The sequence below is a fragment of the Rhinolophus hipposideros genome (assembly GCF_964194185.1).
Source record: "Rhinolophus hipposideros genome assembly, chromosome: 17".
Lineage (NCBI taxonomy): Eukaryota > Metazoa > Chordata > Mammalia > Chiroptera > Rhinolophidae > Rhinolophus > Rhinolophus hipposideros.
The window spans coordinates 21679224-21695419 of NC_138063.1; the positions used below are offsets into that span (position 1 = coordinate 21679224).

At 39.7% G+C, this 16196-nt stretch overlaps 1 protein-coding gene across 1 annotated transcript in view; it reads left to right on the top strand.

Annotated features, from left to right (window-relative positions):
• SKOR2 (SKI family transcriptional corepressor 2) overlaps positions 1-16196 on the top strand; it is a gene marked incomplete at both ends in the record, with an annotated part of 32658 nt that overhangs the window by 7255 nt on the left and 9207 nt on the right. Inside the window, 2 exons of the mRNA XM_081078309.1 lie at positions 8538-8603; positions 8984-9082. Of these exons, the coding sequence (XP_080934435.1) occupies positions 8538-8603; positions 8984-9082 (165 nt within the window). The remainder of the gene's footprint in view (positions 1-8537; positions 8604-8983; positions 9083-16196) is intronic.

The following is a 16196-nucleotide window of genomic DNA, read 5'->3' on the forward strand; positions in this document are numbered from 1 at the left end:
TTATCTGTGTTGAATGGGAAACAGGTGGGCTCTGGAAAGGATGAAAACATTATTGAGATGAACACATGTTCAGGTGAGGAATATATTTTGTTAAATTTATCTTGGAATCACAGGTCACAAGAACGTCATCCTCATGGTTTCTTTTCTGAGAATGCGGAGATGTTTTAAACACCGAGTGTTAGTTAAGGAGTTTGGGTTGCTGGAGGACTTGGTGTACCTTCAGCTGTCTTGCTTATAGCAAGGATTAGCTAATGGTCTTCACGTTGGAATGCACACTTGAGAAAAATCCCAGAGTGGGCACCCAATTGGCCTATATTTGGGTCTTAATGTATTTGCTTGTGGTCAGACTCCAAGAATCCGTTCATTTAGCAAAGTGTCAAAAATCCAGAGGACCCAAAGAGATGAAAACCTGTAGTTAGCTCCTTTGGGCTGGTAGCAGTAGAATGCTTTAGCAAGGATGCTCTGCTTGTGAGTGGAGTTATTTCTCCCCATGCCACAAGTGTGAACTTCCCTGTGTGCATGATAGCATTCATTTTTTTATTTACTCAATTACTCCCCAAATATTTCAAAATGCCTGCTCTGTGCTAGGCACTTTACTAGGAGATTCAGAGATACAACCAACACCGGTCTCTGCTCTCAAGTTGCTTCTCATCAAAAGAAGGGAGCAGATCAGCTGTAAACCAGCATGAATAACTAATCCTGGTCTACACAAAATACCATCCAATCAGGTTTATATAACCATGTGTCCTTCAGCCAGTGTTTAATTCAATCATTGTTATTGGAAAATATCAGTATTTTAATTCAGTACATATGCAGTGTAACGTAAAGGAATTGAAATGTCTTTTCAAATTACCTAATAAGTCAGTGAGCAATTTTTAATTTTTTTGTGTGAATTTCCTCCCCCTGGCAATCATAAATATAGTACGTCAAGAAATTTCTCTGACCTTTCTCTAAACATGGTAGATACTTTAAATGGTAGATACTTGCTTTAATGGATCCCTACTACAAAATCAGCAGCGATACTTAGTTCCAGTTGATTTTTCCGTTCGTCATTTTAATTAAATTTAGCCTCCTTTCATCCTTTCAGCCTTATTGGTAACTGTTACTTTTCAGCAATTTCAAAGAGATTTCATTTTTCAATGATTTCTTAAACATCTCCCTGTTAATGGTCATCAACCTTCCACACAGCAGAATTTGTATTTCTGTATAATTAGAAGGACCGGACATGAAGTTTTTAAGCAGCCCAAAAGTCCTTAGGAGCCAGTAAAATGTTTACCTATAGGTCTCCTTAAAATTAGACCCATGGCTTAAAGCCAAGTAATATAGATTAGAGAGATGGTTGTTTGGTCAAAATATTACCTACTCAAAGGTATAAATGGCAGCATTTTCTTGCAATCTCCAAGTAAGGTTTTGCATATCTGTTTTGAATAACTTTAGTGAAGTTAAGTGATTTGAAATTGAATGCAGTGGGGTAAGCTGGTAAGACAGCAGCTCAAAGCTATTGCAGGTCAAGGAAATCACCTAAAGTGGACTCCTCCCCAGCTGCAATCCCCTTCATTGTAGAAAAGCCAGCACCATTGGACTCTAAGCGTGGCTGCATCTTGTTATATGTATAGAAGTTTTAAAATCAATTTGATTTTCAACTGGCATGATTCTCTAGTGTACTTAATATGCTATGGATGGATTTCTGAGAATAGTAAGAAGCAGTTACACTTCTCATGAATATACAGCAGATGAAGCACTCTGATTTATTATTCCATTCTATTTTAGAACATGCTTATGGTGGGTTTTTTTTTTTAAGAAAAAGGAAAAGAAGAAAAATTCTAAAAAGTACAGACTAGTAGATCTGAGTTTTAATTCTCTCACTTACTAGATGACTTTGGGTAAGCCCTTTAACTACTTTGTGCCTCAGTTTATCCACCTGTAAAATTTGATAAAATCTCCCATCTTTAAATACATACTGACCTTTTAATGAACAATGACTTTTTTAGGTCTTTCAGTATATGTATTCAAAATTAAATAATCCCCATATTTTCAGATATCAGTTTCTTTTTATTTATGAAAAATGTCCCTTCTTACTTGTGATTTTTAAAAATGTATATGAAACAAAGATATAGAGAAGGCCAAAACCAAGCTCTCCAGGAAAAAAAATTAAATAGCATAAATTGGTAACACAAGTTCTAAAACTCAAGAGAATTCTGAATGAACTTAAGATTCACTAATCAAAGATATTTGATATTCTGATTCCAGAAGCAGTGTGTATGCACCTCACAATAAATTTTGGTCATGAATTATAATGTTTGCCATAACTCTCAGTTTACTATAACCCCATTAGTATGAATCTTGCTCTTGTTCCTGTTTTTCACTAATGGAGTTAATATTTAGTTAGTTCATTCTGTACCATACACTCTCCAGTGGTATTGATTTTTTTTCTCTTCTGTTCTGTGACCTCACTAACGTGCCAAGTGTCACAGGGGAAGAGTTTAATGTAGAATTTAACACCAAGAAATTAGCAGAAGTCCATGTCCCATTGATAGAGGAGAAAATTAATTTAACTTTGCTTTCTGTGTAATTGATTTTTTTTAAATGCCTTAACACAAAGTGTCCTTAAAACCCTTTTTAAACCATATGTCGTGCTAAATTTTGGGTATTGGCAAATGTCCTAGTTATTCTATCTGTAGATTATCTTTGACCCCATTCAAATTGTAAGATAGGTTGTTAGGGAAAGAGAAAATAAAAATTCCAGAAAATCTAAACTAAATCCCGGTTGTAAAACTAAGCTTCATTGTTAAAATTCAGAGTTTATTTAGGAATTAAACATTATAAATGGGATCTTGGTTCATTGTTCAACAGAGGCCAGGCTCTGCTAGGCTGGCTGGGAGGAGAGAGGTGGAACCAGCCCTGAGGGCATGACACTGCTTTGGGGAACTATAGGCAGAGACTGTAACCTGGCTAGCGGATGATGCCTTCCCTTCCAGCGTCTGCACCCCTGCACCAGAACACATTAAGTAGCACAGAAGCCCTCACCAACCATGGAAACATCTCGATATTTAACTAAAATGTTTTATTCTCCATCCCAATGTTAGAGTACATGTGTATTTCATGTATAGACATAGCCCCAAACCAAAATAGTTTCATTGATTAAATTTATCCTTGAGTGTGCAATTAAATAACACTCTTTCTATAAAAGGAAATATTTTCTCCGAATGTTTTCCGTCAAGTGTTTTCAACAACAATCCTAGGGGAACACAGTGGCCCTTTCAGTGATACGCAACTTGCTGGCCCCTGGGGTTGCTGGCTGGGACAGGGCCTCTGAGCGCTATTTGCAGACTCAAGAGAGAATTGAAAAGGAAGACAGCCAAGACACGAAGTAGGAGACCATGTGGGGATGAAAAGGGAAGAAGAATGTATTTCCAATAGAAAGGGTGCATGGATGCCCAAATTTTTATTCTTCATACAAATTTTAAATTGTAACACACACACACACACACACACACACACACACACACACACGATGCAATATTTAAGTTATCTCATGTATTAAATTCAAGTTTAGCTTGAGAACAGTAATGTCTATTTAATCAGCTTTTCCTCCTACCCCATGACCACCAACAGAACAGGTCATCTGACCTACTTCTTTGGCTCCTAAAATTAAATAAGCTCTAAAAATGTCAGGTATTTTTTCTGTCAGCAGCAACAGCAGACATATACATTAATATTTTTTCATGTTTTGCATGAAATTCAGTGCTATGATTTTATCTCTAAAGAAATTTCAAAATGTCAGATAGAAATAGAAATGGAATCATCACAAACTTTCCCAGTAAACTGAAAATACAGAGTAAGTCTTAGACTATGTAAATGGATCAAAATGTGCTTTTTCATTCATAGGAATGAGTTAGTGCTTACAAACCCTTTGTGACCATTGAGGATTTACAATAACTTTAGTTTGTATTTCTTTCACAAACCAAGTTGAATTAAGTGCAAACAGCATTCATGGAATGTATCAGTACCCCTCCCTAGGGTAGGAGGTGATGAGGGTTACCTGTACAGCAGGGTCTCCCTGCCCTCAGAAAGCAGATTTTCTAGCTAGGAAAGACTAGACTTGCATCGGTTGTAAAACACCAGAATATTGGGTACAAAGTGGCAGAGTCAAGACAACCAGCACCTAGAACTTAGACCAGGAAGGAATAGGTCACCAGCACTTGCAGAAGTTGGGAAAGGCTTTATAGAAGAGTAGGGACTTGGGTGGCATGCTGATTTTGGATGGACAGGGAGAGGAGGAGCGTGAGCACTAGGCAAGAGAAACAACGTAAGGCAGAGCCAGCAGATGTGAGAAATAAAGGCCCACCTAGAGTAAAGGGTTTGTGTTTGGTGATAGAGAAAGATGGCTCTGCTCAGCCAGATGGGACAAGGTTATGGGAGAACCTGGAAGCTCCAGGGAAGAAAGTTCAAGTGGATTCTGCAGTGTAGACCATGGTAGCCATTGCAGGTTCTTGAGCAGAGGTGTGACATGATATTTAAGAGAATTACCCTTGTGCTTTGAAATGTAGTGCTAATGAATCTATTGGCCGTTCTTTGGTTCTTTTCTCCTTTGGATACCCAGTCTCCTTCTCTTTACTGCTCGTGTCTGCTTAAACACGGCGTATTCTCATATCCATCCGTCTTGAAATTCCAGTTTCTGATGGCTGTGTGAGGGCAGAAACAAGTGTGGGGGGGAACAGTCACCTGGGATGTGGGATCATCTGGTGCTAGAGGACCCTGGAGAGAACAGGGAAGCAGGAACCATGGGGCCCCAAGCTCTCTGGCCTTTACTGCACTCAGCAAGGTGCAGTTTTCCTGATGTGACACGAAGCTGCCTCTACCTGCCAGGTGAGCAGGATTTATGGGCAAGGATACAAGTGACAATGAGCTGGCCTCACGAATGAGAACTTGTGGAGTGCTGGTGTACACAGATCCCTGAACAGCAGCTCTGGCCACAGCAATCCACAGGATGCATTGTATGCCCTAATTATCCATTACTCTCTGACTTTAAGGCACCCAATTGTCTGACTGAAGATATATTTCAGGCCAAGCCTCCAAGAAAGAGTTTCTTTCCATGTTGTAATTTTCTCTCCTAGAATTCTACACGACAAAGATATCTATGCCCCACACACACACACTTTGTAACTTTTTACAAGGGGGAACATAGTGAGAAGGAAAACAACAATTTTAATTTTGGGGTATCTCCAAACCCATTCATTATTTTTGGAAAAGTAAAATATATTTAACCTAATAGAATATTTATAAAAATTGGAAGCTCATTGTCAACTAAATCTCATTTATTTAATCTAGTATTAGACTGCCTTTTTTTTTTTTTTAACCAGATGGAAAACATTAGCAGTAATAGTGAACAAACATATCCAGGCTCCCAGAGGTCATTTTTAACCACCATTAACAATCTGGTTTTTACAGATTAGTAATATACAAAAGGCAGCGGTCCAGATATTTAAAAGGCAGCTGAAGCGTCTGTGCTCCTTATTTACCTAACATTTAACCATTTAAAAAAACCCTTTGTAAATGAAAGATTTTGAGCTCAAAATTGGCAGATTTTACTGAGAAGCAGCAAAACATCTCTTTGAAATAGACAGTGATATAAAATATTAATCAAACCTCCACAATGCTGATGAAAAGAAAAGCTTATTATTATTATTATTATTTAAGATTTTATTGGGGAAGGGGAACAGGACTTTATTGGGGAACAATGTGTACTTCCAGGACTTTTTTCCAAGTCAAGTTGTTGTCCTTTCAATCTTAGTTGTGGAGGGTGCCATTCAGCTTCAAGTTGTTGTCCTTTCAGTCTTAGTTGTGGAGGGTGCCATTCAGCTTCAAGTTGTCCTTTCAGTCTTAGTTGTGGAGGATGCAGCTCAGCTCCAGGTTCAGTTGCTGTTGCTAGTTGCAGGGGGCACAACCCACCATCCCTTGCGGGAGTAGAACCAGCAACCTTGTGGTTGAGAGGATGCACTCCAACCAACTGAACCATCCGGGAGCTCAGCGGCAGCTCAGCTCAAGGTGCCGTGTTCAATCCTAGTTGCAGGGGGCGCTGCCCACCATCCCTTGCGGGACTTGAGGAGTTGAACCGGCAACCTTGTAGTTGAAAGCCCACTGGCCCATGTGGGAATCGAACCGGCAGCCTTCCGAGTTAGGAGCATGGAGCTCTAACCGCCTGAGCCACCGGGCCGGCCCCAAAAAAGCTTATTAATATCATCAGTAGATTTGCCTGTGGTTAATATAGTTTCCATTTACTGGCCATTTGTTTTATGGTTTCATACCTATGTAGACCTCCTAATTGTGAAGTGGAAAAGAAAGGCATTTTAACATATCATATTTTAATTTTTTAATTTAATGATCTAATTGAAATGTAATATAAGGCAGACAGCGCACAAACACACAAATGAATCGGAAAGAATCTGGTCTATAATGCACTAAGCACCTGGTTTCTAAAGTTGCCTATTTGGAAATAAAATATGTTACTTAAATCAAGTTTTGAGTAGTTGGGATAAAATCTCTTTATGCCCTGTAAATGGATGCAGAGATATGTACATACTTGTTTCTTCTCTTGTTCAGACTCAATATTGTATGTGAGTATGAAAGGTCTACACACCTAACCTGCTAACTGAGACTAGAGCAAACACAGCAAAACTGCACATAATATGCACTTATCTTCACTTCAAAATACCACTATTCTCGGTTCACATATTTATGATTTGTTATCAACGTGCATGTTACTGTTCTTTAAGACAGTAGTATTTTGTAAGAATTATATTAAGGTCTATATTTAGACTACTTCACAGATATTTCCTCATTATTTTATTACATGGAGAAGAATGCCAAGGTAGTAATGTTTAAAAGCCTGCAGAGAGAGGTCATATCCAAGATGAGAGTGGGAATGAGTTTGTGCAAGTATGATCTAGATAATAGAGAAAATGCCTGACATGAAAGAATTAATGGATGCCAAAGATCTTATTGTCCTAGTAATAGGAAGCAGGAAAGCACCTTAACTATGTATGTGTGCAGAGATATTTGCATATAGTATATTTACATATATGCATTTAAATACACATGTATGCACACATGTACTCCCAACAGTCATCAGATGGAATGCAGAATCACCATTCGTAATATCATGTGAAGGATTTTCCTGTCTGTCCTTAATATTGTAGGCCACTGCTTGGGGAGAAATTCTGTCTCCCTCTTTGCAGGAATTTTTACCTTGAAGGTGAAATCTCCCAGTATTCCTACAAGTGCCCAGGGCCATTACATTCCATTTCTTGCTGAGGAAGGGAGATAAATAAATAGTGAGGAGAGAATTGAAATGACACATTCTGGCCTGTGCTATTAATTTAGAATTTACCCACCTCCTGGGGTTCTTTTCAGTGACAACCAAAGACACTTTATTGAATACCTATTACGTGTGCCACACCATCCTAGGCACTGGCCATGCAGGAAAGAAAGCGCCCATACCTTCAAGTAGCATGGCACCTAGTGGGTGCAGAAGGAAAGTAAGCACACATTGCCAAGAGCACAGAGGAGGGAGCTGACCTGGGGGGAGGAAGGAGGGATGCATGAAACCTCAGAGCACTTTTGTCTGTACTGCCATACCTCTTCAGATGGAATGGAAAGCTTATTACATTATGTGGGTAGTCGCAGATAACAGATAGAAATTTGAAAACAAAATTCTGGTTAGCTGAATGATTGGATTTTTTTTGATTCATTTATGTTTTTTGGGTTATGTAGACTCAATTTATGAGTGTAAATAAATACATTTCTTTAGCTTGCCATCATTCTAGTTGGCATATAAGCAAAACAGATAAGAAAAACAATCTAACCTTTGTCTACAATGGAGTTTTTATTGGTTAAATCTAAGTAGTTAGGAAGCTATCAGCAAGCATGTGACTATTACAAAGTAGCATAAGATAACTATTTCACGTCTCTGTTTTATGTTGATTTAGAAAAACTGTCAGTTATTAGGAAATTGCTCCAGGTTTATAAATTCTCTCCCAGGAACAACTCAAACATCCTCCCTTTTCTTTGTCATTGCTCCAAATTTTGGTGACGCAAGATGGTAAGAGGCCTCTGCTTCCACCATCTTGAGGGCCTTCCAACAGACAGAGGCTTCTTCACTTCTGAAAGGAGAGGGACTCTGACGAAACCTCCTCCAGAAATGTTGAGTGTTCGACTCCTCTCTTGCCCATTCTAGCAATTGCCTTCATTGTAAAGGATGGATAATGGTGGAGGCTGGAAGAAGGTTAACATCAGGAATCTGATTTCACGGAGCTGCCATCACAGGCTACATACACTGTACCCTCATTTTCTCCAGCTCCCCGTTACGCTTCAGGGGAATTGGGCATGAGCAAATGAGGACATTCGGTTCTGAGGATTTCCACTTTCAAGTTATATTAAATAATAAGCTCTTTTGTAGATATGAAAAGAAAATGAAGAGAAAAACTTGCAGAAAACAGCCTACAGAAAACTAATATTTTTTCTCCTTTTTTTAAAAGGTGACCACACACAAGAAACAAATTCACCTCATTCACTCAAAAAGGATGTAGAAAATATGGGGAAAGGTAAAGAAAAGTTTTAATTCTGTAGAACTTCTCTTAGCTTTACAATGCTATAGAGATAATAGGAGGATATTTTTGTTCTATGCCATATTTTAAGCTTGACAAGCAACATATGAATAATATATGGACCATTGGGTGGATATAATTGAGATTAATGCATACATATCAATCAATACATGACACTGTAATATAATACTTTAAAATAATATATTACATTGATTTATATTCATGGATTTCTGCACAAAATCTATCCTATGTCTATGCAACACTCTTTAAACTGGTAAAATATTTCATCTTATAATAATAAATTGCCATATATAACAGTTCTCTGGAGAGTTATTTGTAAAGATTAGTAAAATGACTCTTCTTTTTTTCTTTATTAGAAGAACTTCAGAAGGTTTTATTTGAACAAATAGATTTACGAAGACGACTAGAACAAGAATTCCAAGTGTTAAAAGGAAATACATCTTTCCCAGTATTCAGTAAGAAATCACTTTCATTTCATTGCATGATGATATTTTATGACATTTCTATTATTAGGCGTAAGATTATGATTCTAAGTAGTAAGTGACTGTAAAGCACCATTTGGTCTTCCTGTGGTCTCTGTCTAAATATTTGGAAATCTTAGCTTGTTGTTTATGCTTTGAATCAGCTCACAGATGAGATTTCTTACAAGAACTTTTGGTATTTATTGTATTGGTATGTGTGTATCTGTGTGTATGAATTGTGTATTTTTAAATATATATGCAAATGTACTTTAAATAAATAGATGTATTTAAATATTCAGGTATATCTAGATTATATATATGTTTTAAAAGAATAACTCAGGTATTTTTATTCTCTAAGGTAGGAAAAACAAATGAACAATTAATTTTTAATCTCAGATAATGCTAGCTGGAGAGCTGGTTGGTGTTTGAGATATGTATAAACATGAAGATTTAAAATTTAACAATTCAGTGTATACACATATTAATTTTGTTAATTGAAATTAGTATAATTTTAGTAGTTTTGGATTCTCTATCCATATTTAATGTTAAAATTCCATTCCAACTTTGGTGGCAGGAGATGTTGTAGGGAAAAACTATTGGTTCTACTCCCAGAGTCCTGGAATTTCAGAAAGACTTTATGTAGGTGGCCAGATTTCTAAAGTTTACCAGCCCTGGTCTGAGTCACATTTGGACATATACATCACAATAGCATTTTTTCAAGTTTTTTGGAGTTTTACTCAGTCATAGTGCTCTCTCCAAGACAAAGGAAACTGGGAAAGAAAATAGTATGAATGCTTATATTTTAAATTATATACATTTACTATTAATTTTTTCTGGGTCACTTTTTTAGAATGTCAGCGTGGCCCTTGTTTATTAATCCGGGCATCACAAAATACATGTTGGCGATTCCTGTGCTAGCGCCATAGACCAGCATCTGGAAGAAGATTTTCCAGTAATTGTGACAATTTTAATAATATGATCATGAAAGTCTGCATTCACCACAACTGAAAGAGGTGCCCTCTCGGGGCAATGTTTTTGAATCACACTAGGTTCCTGGTCACATGTCACAGTGAGTTCCACCAGAATGCTTAGCGCAGTCAAACTGAAGCGGACGCATGACAGAAAAGAGCTCTGACGGCAAGGAGCAACAGGGCCTGCCAAACCTGTAATCTCCTAGTACCCACAAGGGAGGTTTGGAACTCAGTATTTGGAACTTAGAGAATGCCTGCCGAGGCTTAGAATAAGATTGAAGGGAGGAGAATGGCCAGTAGCTTTTGACAGTGTGCTAGAAACATCATGACGTTTGAAGCTTCAAGGAAAAAGGAAACATATTAAAAATATCTTTGAAACCTTACAAAGCAGATGCTTCCAAAGGATTCAGCGTTCTCTACTTTCTAACAGTGTGTCTTAAGAAAGATTGCACCATTCCTCGCAGCCATGAGCAAACATTAAATGATTAGTTTCCTCTATAAGCTGATGTTTATCTAATTGTTATTGAGTTGGCAAATCGCTGCTTTTAGATCCAGCAGAGTGGGTCCAAGTCCCATTGAATCATTCAAGAGCCCACCTACCTTCCCATGAAGCCAGTGTAGCCAGAATTTATCCCATGAATAAAGGCTAATGAATCATTTGAACAAATTAATTTATAATCATTTATACATTTTCCTTATTAACCGCTTAACTATATAACGTGTACCTGTGTCTATTTTTTAAATTAGAATGTTATAGTACAACTGGCCAACTATGATTCAGACTTGTCATTCAGCCTTTTTATCTGAACTAAAATGAATCTGTGATTACCACATATACGAAACACTTCAATTAAACAACAACAAAATTGTCCTCTTTTTTTATCTGCAGTGTGTGCCACTGACCAAGGAAGTGGTGTGTGTGTGCCTAAGTTTGAATAATGCGTGGTTTAGATACACCACAAAGAGGCAGTTAATTTCACACCAATGAAAATAGCAGGTGCACATTACGTGCTGGTTAACTGAATGTGAGAGGCCGTGAGGCTGGCAGACAGATTTAGATTTACTCAGATGAAGAGGGGAAAACGGAACTTGGTGAAGCCGCATCCAAAGGAAGCATAGAGGAATCCCAGCCAGAGTTTTGCAGAGCTTTTTACGAGGAGGTGGACAGACACTCGCAGTTAGGACACCTAAAAATCCAGGTCGCTTAGAGCGCTGTGGAGTTAGGCGAAACTGTCACATGGGAGTGACTATTAGGAATCCAGGCTCAAAAATCAACCAGACCTGAGTACACTTTGGGGCTCTGATGCTTCCTGGTTGTAGGACCTTGGAAACTGTATGATGGCCCAGATAATTCCAGTATCATAGAAGGATGAGAGGACTAAGGGAGAGGACCCACATGAAGGGCTGCGCACACGCCTAGCACGGGATAAGCGCCCAGTAATGTCAGCTGCGATGATGATGGGGGATAACGAAGCTGGAGGCGAGAGGAGGTTATTAACATTGAGCTCTAGAAAAACATTTCCTAAAATGGGTCCACATTTCTGAGTTTCTCATGGGCTTCTCGTGGTTCTGAGAGTTAGTAGAGGACCCCAGGAATGAATAAAGGTAAGAACAAAGATTAGAGGGAGGAAAAGGAGGAGGAGGAGAGAAAAGGAAGAGGAAGAGGGCGCAGAGGAAAAAGAGAAAGAGGAAAGAAGAGAAGGAGGATGAGGATGAAGGGAGGAGAGAAAGGAGGAAAAGGAAGTGGAGAAGGAGAAGGAAGAGGAAAGAGGAAGGAGGAGAAAGCAAGTCTCTTGAGGGATAGGCCAGAGATTGACAGGAGGAGGAAGAATGAGCCTGTCTCTCCATTTGCCAGGATGGAGGCTTCCAGAGCTGCTCTTGTGCATACTCTGCAAGCCCCCATGGGGAAATGCTGGGAGGAGGACAGAAGCGAAACAGGCAGGCGTTTGCCATTAGGGCAGAGGCCGAGAAGCAGGATGGTTAGCAGCGAGGCTCCAGATTTGGTTGCCGGACTCCCCCACTGAGAAACCTTAGGCAAGGCTCATTTTCACCTGTAAAACGACGCTACCACCTACCTCAAAGGGTTGCTGTGAGTGACATGGATAAAGTGTTCAGCGCAGGGACCGACGTGTAGTAATGTGAGTTGTTGCTGCCCTATTCCATTTTAAAGTTTGACCCTTGCAGTCCTGCAGGGACTTGCTAGTAAACCAGTGGATATCAGAAGCCAGAACTTTTGGAGATTTACTGGGCTGTAGTTATAGAGGATGGAACACGCAGTGGAATTTGGTTTGATACCAGACAATGCATTTAGTTGACAAACTGGGTAGGACCTGAGAAGAGAGGTAGGGAGGGCGTTGTAAGGAAAAGTTGGGAGAAATGTAATCTAGAATTGGGTGTAGATGGGTGTTCAGAGGAAATGGATGAGGAGGCGCTTCACCCTTAACAAGATCACTTTGAGATGACAATAGGAAGGCTAGTCAAATGTCCTGCAATGACAGTCATGTTTAGTGGAACAGGAGTAAATGATTAGAGACCCAGCCCCCACATGCCACCATTCCAAATTCCCCCGCTAATGACTGGCCTGATCATTTTAGCAGCTGCAAATCCCTAAGTCATTTTTGCCACCACACTGTCCAATTTCCCTAGTAAATCTGTCTCTTCTTCCTCCTTTTCTTCCAAAACCCTTCCTTTAATAGCATGTGTCCCTTTGCTGTAGTTTTTCATTCATTTCACTCTTCCCACCAGCCATCAGCATAACTTCTGAGCTGCTACAGCGTTGCTGGATGAGGCTACGCATAGAGAAGGCCCTCTGCCCCTCTCTATGCCACGTCACAGCCGCTGGTGCCCTGGGTCCTCACCTCCCTCCCCCATTCCAGCCCTTTCTGCCCACTACCATAGCCCAGTCTTCCTAAAAGTCTACTTTAGCTCCAAGTCTTCCACTCAAGAAGCCACAGTGATTCCCTACTGCTGATCATATTGCATCTCATTTAACTCCTGACTGCCTCTCAAAACCCTCCGTAATTAGCCCACCCTGCCTCTCCAGGCTTGTTTCCACGTCTCCCCCTGCACAGCTCCAGTTCTCTAGCAGATAACTCTCTCCCCTCGCTTTCCACCTCTGCATGCTGAGTTTCTCTAGCCTGGAAGATCTCCCCCTCCATCTAGGTAGTCCTCATCTTTTGGGACACAGATCAAGTTCCAGCACCCCCAGAAGCCTCCCCACTTTTGCAGTAGGCACCCTTTGCTGAAGTCCTACTTGTTTACTTATAGCTTCACTCCTCTTTGATTGTTTCCATGTACTACTCTCCTCTACCTCGCAGCCTTGTACATAGGTTCAGGAAAGAGTGTTCTCCGGTGGCTGCCCACATAGTACCTGGCATATTATGGGCACATAACATGATGGGGACAAATTTTGGCATCATCTTCAAAGAGATTAAAACTGACAATGAAAGATGAGGTTGGATCACTGAAATCTGTTGTATAAAGGAGATTAGTGAGGGCTCATGAGTTGAGTCCTTGGATTTGTTGGTCTGATGACAAATTCACGGTACTTGAGAGAACTGAGTGGAAAGGCCAGTTGGTTATGACAGAAAATACCTAATGACTGGGGCTTTATGAAAAATTTAAGTAGTAGATTTTGACCCTGTCATCATTTTAGATTCTTATAAAGTATTACGCTTCCAGGTTACTGTTAAAGTTACTTCATATTAAAACCAAACTGCATTTCATCTTTATCCCATCTTTCACCTGTGGCTATTACTGGATTCATTCTATCTTCAGTGGTTTCCATTCTTCCTCTCTCTTTTTTGTAGCATCCTCTGGAGGAGGAGAGATGGCAGAATTCTAAAACACTGTATAGGTCAAAAGTCACAATAGTTGTTTAAAAGCATTGATAAAGTGAAGTCTTTGTAAACAAAATGAGCCCCAACGCCTGTTGCTTGACGAGTAGGATATACCAGGTGAACCAAAGGTACCATACGGGTTTTCTTACTTCTGGTCCCAGTAATGTAGGCTGGATACTTTTTGTTGTCATTTGGAAAATGCTTTGGATTTTCAAACTGTGTAAATTGATGGAGCGCAGCCCTTGCCCCTGTGCTGGCTGGCAGACTGGGCTTCAGTGCTTTTCTCTCCTCCCTCCTTTTATACTATTGTTTTCCAAAAATAGTTGGGTATTAAGTGATTTGCATTAGAGAAATTGGCTTAGTGATTTTTTTCATCTCTAGTTAAATGGTGCCTTCATCACTCTTTAGAACATAGCAAAAATGTTAAGATTTTTGATTTCCATTTGCCAATGAACAATCTTTATGACTCAAAAAAAGTTATACACATACTTGTTGTAGAAAATCATAAATAAACAGAAATACAAAGGGAAGAAAACAAAAATCACCTATAATCTTGTCACCTGGAGATAACCAATGTTAACATTTTAGAGTTTCAGCCTTTTTAATATATGTGAAAGAGTATGAATTTTTTTAAGTTCTTGATACGTCATTTCACGTTGCTTTTCAGAAAGGCTGTACTAAGTATATGCCCATCCTTGGAACACCACATATCTTTTCTTTTCATTTTTGCTCAATTACATGGGGGAAAAAATGGTACCTCATATTTCCTTTTCTTTCATTGCTAGGGATTTTGAACGCTTTTCACGTCGACCACCATTTGTATGTTTTGTGAATGCTCATTATATTCCCTCCTCATGTATCTTTTGATATGTTCATTTTCTTATTGATTTATATGAATTCTTTATGTACTAAAATATTAATTCCTTGTCATATCGCAAATATACTTTTGTTTGTATCAATTACTTTTAAATGTTGACTATGCTGTTTTGTGTTTTCAGAGTTTAATTTGTTTGTAGTTTATTGTTATACCAAAGTTTCGAATTCTTGTTTAATCAAATCTATCAATATTTCCCTTTTTGGTTTTTGACTTTAATGCCCTTCCCCACCCCAATCTTATAAAATATTCACCATTTTTCCTAACACTTTAGTGGCTTCATTTTTTTTCATTTTAACTTAAATAATTATATTAAGTGTACCATCATAAAGCAAGAGCATGAGTTAAGTAAGGGCTAATTATCACCATTCCACTCTGAATTGCCCTTAGCATCTTCTAGGGTCCCAAATAGGTGCCCCAGCCAGGTCAGCTTCAGGTGGCCCCTTATTCCTAGTCCGTCTCAGTTCACCACCCTGGTCAGAGGCACCTCGGGACCCTAGATGGACAGAGGAACCTATGCAGGCTCAGAGGACACTTCTTTTCTTCACAGAGGGAGATCCGCTTGGGATGTGCCCTGGTGTCTGGAAAACACCCCGATCTTCCTGGAAGCTTTTGGGCCTGGGTAAAAGGCCAATGGCCTTGGAACCAGGGCAGTTTGTGGAGTGCTTGTTCCCTGTTACCCGATGCCCAGCCCATGGCCTTTGACCTGGCTCCACAGCATCCTGAGGTGGCGGGGTGGGTGCCAGCCCCTCACATAGTACCTCACCCCTCATTGTTATCTGTGTAAGTCAAAAACACCCACTCCCCCTTGCCCAGCACAGGAAAGACAGAACTGGGTGCTTGGAGCCCAGCTAAACCAGTTTACCTTGTCACCAAATCTTAAAGCACTAGAGCCAGAAAAGACCTACCGAGCACATCATTCCACACCCTTGTTTGTTCAGATAAAGATCTGAGCCCCCAGAGTGGAGTAATTACTGTCCATGGCAGAATCCAGACCTTCTGGTGGATACGTTAGTGTTCTTTTTCACTCTTCATTCACTAAATAGCCCCTGCTGTGTACCAAGCACTGTGGTGGGCTTTTGAAATTTTAAGAGTCTAAAACTTACCTTACTGCCCTCCAAGAACTCGCTGGTTAGCTGGGAGACAGAGGTAAAACAACTAATCCTAGTAGGTATTATGGATGTATTAATAGAAGTATGTATAGAGTACTGAGAAGTACAAAGAAGGATGACTAATTCTGGAAGAAGGAGGCAGGAAAACCACTGAAAATTTTCTGGAAGTGATGACATTTAGGCTGGCCTTTGAAGGAAAGGGAGCTGTTTACTGTAAGAGCAAGACCACAGCAGTGGCAAACAGAAAGAAGCTAAAGAAAAATGCATGTGCGGACTGGAGAGTGGTGTGGTGGGTGATGGGGTGCAGGGAAT